This window comes from Bidens hawaiensis, unplaced genomic scaffold (assembly GCF_021521415.1).
Source record: "Bidens hawaiensis isolate Kalapana, Puna unplaced genomic scaffold, B.hawaiensis_p1.1 tig00021496_1, whole genome shotgun sequence".
In the NCBI taxonomy this organism is placed as follows: Eukaryota; Viridiplantae; Streptophyta; class Magnoliopsida; order Asterales; family Asteraceae; genus Bidens; species Bidens hawaiensis.
The window spans coordinates 135,288-138,261 of NW_027493333.1; the positions used below are offsets into that span (position 1 = coordinate 135,288).

At 32.7% G+C, this 2,974-nt stretch overlaps 1 protein-coding gene across 1 annotated transcript; it reads left to right on the forward strand.

Annotated features, from left to right (window-relative positions):
* The first annotated feature begins 222 nt into the window (after positions 1-222).
* LOC143563534 (calcineurin B-like protein 4) lies at positions 223-2,263 on the forward strand. The gene is made up of 7 exons (XM_077051052.1): positions 223-918; positions 1,042-1,124; positions 1,213-1,272; positions 1,355-1,463; positions 1,536-1,588; positions 1,688-1,881; positions 2,173-2,263. The coding sequence occupies exons 1-7, from the start codon at positions 834-836 to the stop codon at positions 2,234-2,236; spliced, it is 648 nt and encodes a 215-aa protein (XP_076907167.1). The 5' UTR covers positions 223-833; the 3' UTR covers positions 2,237-2,263.
* The last annotated feature ends 711 nt before the right edge of the window (positions 2,264-2,974 follow it).

The following is a 2,974-nucleotide window of genomic DNA, read 5'->3' on the forward strand; positions in this document are numbered from 1 at the left end:
ACAATGATGACTCATTTCAAATGTGGTTTAATTCCTTCACATTCAAGATTAATTCTTGCTGAAAACATATATTATTAAATTGGCTATTTTCTTGATAACAGATATGCATAAATTTACCTACTTGAAATGCACTTCTTTGTGTTTCATATTATTTATCTTTCTTCATTTTCAAAGTTGTTGATCATTACAAGCTGTCTCTTTTGTTGGATACTTAATTCACCAAATTGTTAGCATTTTTTAATGTGTTGACTTGCATATGTTAGGTTGCACCTGCTATTAAAAATATTAATGGCCCTTACATTCATAGTCTTGTGTGGTTCATATCATATGCCTCCAACCTTCTTCTTTTGTATTCTTCCTACTATTTTGAAAATGATTGTGTTTTGTACTTGAAAAAAGATCTGATTTGGGATTTGTTTGTTTAATCTTTTTGGTGTTTTAGAAAATTCTAGATTTCTTCTTCTAAGATTGATTCTGAAGAGACGACTTAGGGGGCGGTTGGATGTGCGTTTTCAAAGTGATTATCATCACCACATGTTGAGTCAGATTATTGAAAAGTTTCTGTTTCCATGAATGAAACAAATTGTTGTTGTTGTTGATATCTTCAAGTTAGGCACATAATGCACCCAATTATCTTTCTTTAATTGCCTAGTTTTGTCACTTGTTTTGTCTTTATAACGAACTCTTGTTATTTTTCTACGGTCTAAAAGAGACAGCTTTGTTATTGTATTCAACTTATCAAGCTGTATAAATGTTGACTTGAAAACTACATTTGCAGATCAAAAGGGATATCTTTGGCATGATCTTGGAAGTTGCAGAATTATTTGGATTTGATGGGTTGCATTTGCTCCACTGCAGTTAAGCTTAAGCATACCCCCGGTTACGAAGATCCTGCTCTTTTAGCTAAAGAAACCCCATGTGCGTTCTTGAATATACCCTTTTCAAATCAAATTATGATCTGCTTCATTTCCCATGTTCAAAAACACGCATAGATGTTTCGTTTTCATTCTTTTCTGAATAATTAAAGATTGAGTTTTGCAGTCACCGTGAGTGAAGTTGAGGCTTTGTATGAGCTTTTCAAGAAGTTGAGCAGCTCTATCATCAATGATGGTCTCATTCACAAGGTATTTCATAACCTTTTTATTTTATTTTATTTTTATGTTGAGGGTTTTTGAATATTCATATGAAGACTTCACAATATTATATATCCAGGAAGAATTCCAGCTTGCACTTTTCAGAAACAGAAACAGGCGAAATCTTTTTGCAAACAGGGTATGTTAAAATGTTAAATCTCCTATAAAGTTGCCCTTTCTACTAAAAAAAATAATATAAGAATTTACATTATGTTTTGTAGATATTCGATCTGTTTGATCTGAAACGCAATGGAGTTATTGAGTTTGGAGAGTTTGTCCGGTCATTAGGCGTTTTCCATCCTAATGCACCAGTAGAAGATAAAGTGTTATGTGAGTTTCCTTAACTATGATCTCATTTTCTTAATTTATTTGTAGTGTTTAACATTAAACTCTTCTTGGCAGTTGCTTTCAGGCTATATGATCTCAGACGAACCGGTTTTATTGAGAGAGAGGAGGTTGGCATTATTTGCATCTAATTCTTGCTGATGAATCTGACAATGATAAAAAAAGGGTGTTTTTTTATGCTAAGTTTGATAATTCTTTTTATGCAACAGTTAAAAGAGATGGTAATAGCACTCTTACACGAATCGGATCTGGTGCTTGCGGAAGACGTTATAGAAACAATAGTCGATAAAACATTTAGTGATGCGGATTTGAACGGCGATGGAAAAATAGACAAAGACGAATGGAAACAATTTGTGGCAAAGAATCCATCTCTCATAAAGAACATGACCCTACCCTATTTAAAGTGAGTATACTGTGTGCCAAGTTTATAACATTTTTATTGAAAACTTGATTCCTATTTAGTTATTGATTTATTATTCTTTTGAAGGTTAGCCTGAAGTAGGAGATAACCGTGAAGGATAAAAGTTACTACTAACCAATTAGTTTCATAATTGTTCTATTTAATAACTCATTTGATTTAAATGTTTATTAAAAAGTTGACATTATTTTGAAAGTTGAGTCATTCTTATAGTTTGAAAAAAGATATGAATGTCTTTATATGAATGATTTATGTTTAAACATATGTTGTGTGCAGGGACATAACGTTGGCATTCCCGAGCTTTGTTCTGAGCTCTGAAGTTGAAGAATCAGAAATATAACACAAGGAGAATGCAAATCATGTCAAAGAAATGACACGATTGAGGGCTCCGGTATGAAGTAAAAAGGGCTCTTTGAACTCTGTTCATTGGTGAATAAGGAAGCGGGTACAAATGGTAAATTTGGATAGTACCAAAGCAGGGTACATGGAGGTTATGGAGTACAGAGGGGGGAGGGGGGGGGGGGGGGGATAAAAATAGCAGATATGTGTGTATTAACTTGCAAGATTTGTGTTCAAGTGTTATCTAAATACCTTGTTTTGCTCTTTGGCGTAGATTTCAAAGATTTTAAGACCTTGTAAGATGGAAAAGATAAATAAAATGTTGATTTTGTGTTCATTTGGGGACTTGTATTTGTGGCTATATTATTATCTTAAATGAGATTTGCACCCTAAGGGTGTTTGGGATTGCTTATTTAAGTGAAAAATGACTTTTTGCTAAAAGCACTTATAAACTTATGAATTTTCGTCAAGAAAATGTTTGGATTAACTTATGTGTTTGGGGAAACCAAAATGACTAAAAAAGACATTCTTTTTTAAAAGGAGGTGTAATGGATTTTGAGGGTTAGAGGGGTGTAATAGGTAATTCAAACTCATTAAGTTAATAAGTTATATATTCCTAACTTTTCAAAATCCCTTTATTTTGCCTTGTTCAAAAGTTAAAATCCATAAGACCTTATGGTTTGCCAAACACCTTATACCCCTTTTTAACTTTTCAAAAAGTTTATAACTTATAAGTTGA

What these genes read in the sequence shown, in the direction of transcription:
- LOC143563534 (XM_077051052.1), top strand. Translation starts at nt 834, where the DNA reads ATGGGTTGCATTTGCTCCACTGCAGTTAAGCTTAAGCATACCCCCGGT. An exon ending in ATGATGGTCTCATTCACAAG is followed by an intron (nt 1,125 to 1,212) that starts GTATTTCATAAC and finishes TTATATATCCAG; the next exon opens with GAAGAATTCCAGCTTGCACT. An exon ending in GAAATCTTTTTGCAAACAGG is followed by an intron (nt 1,273 to 1,354) that starts GTATGTTAAAAT and finishes TATGTTTTGTAG; the next exon opens with ATATTCGATCTGTTTGATCT.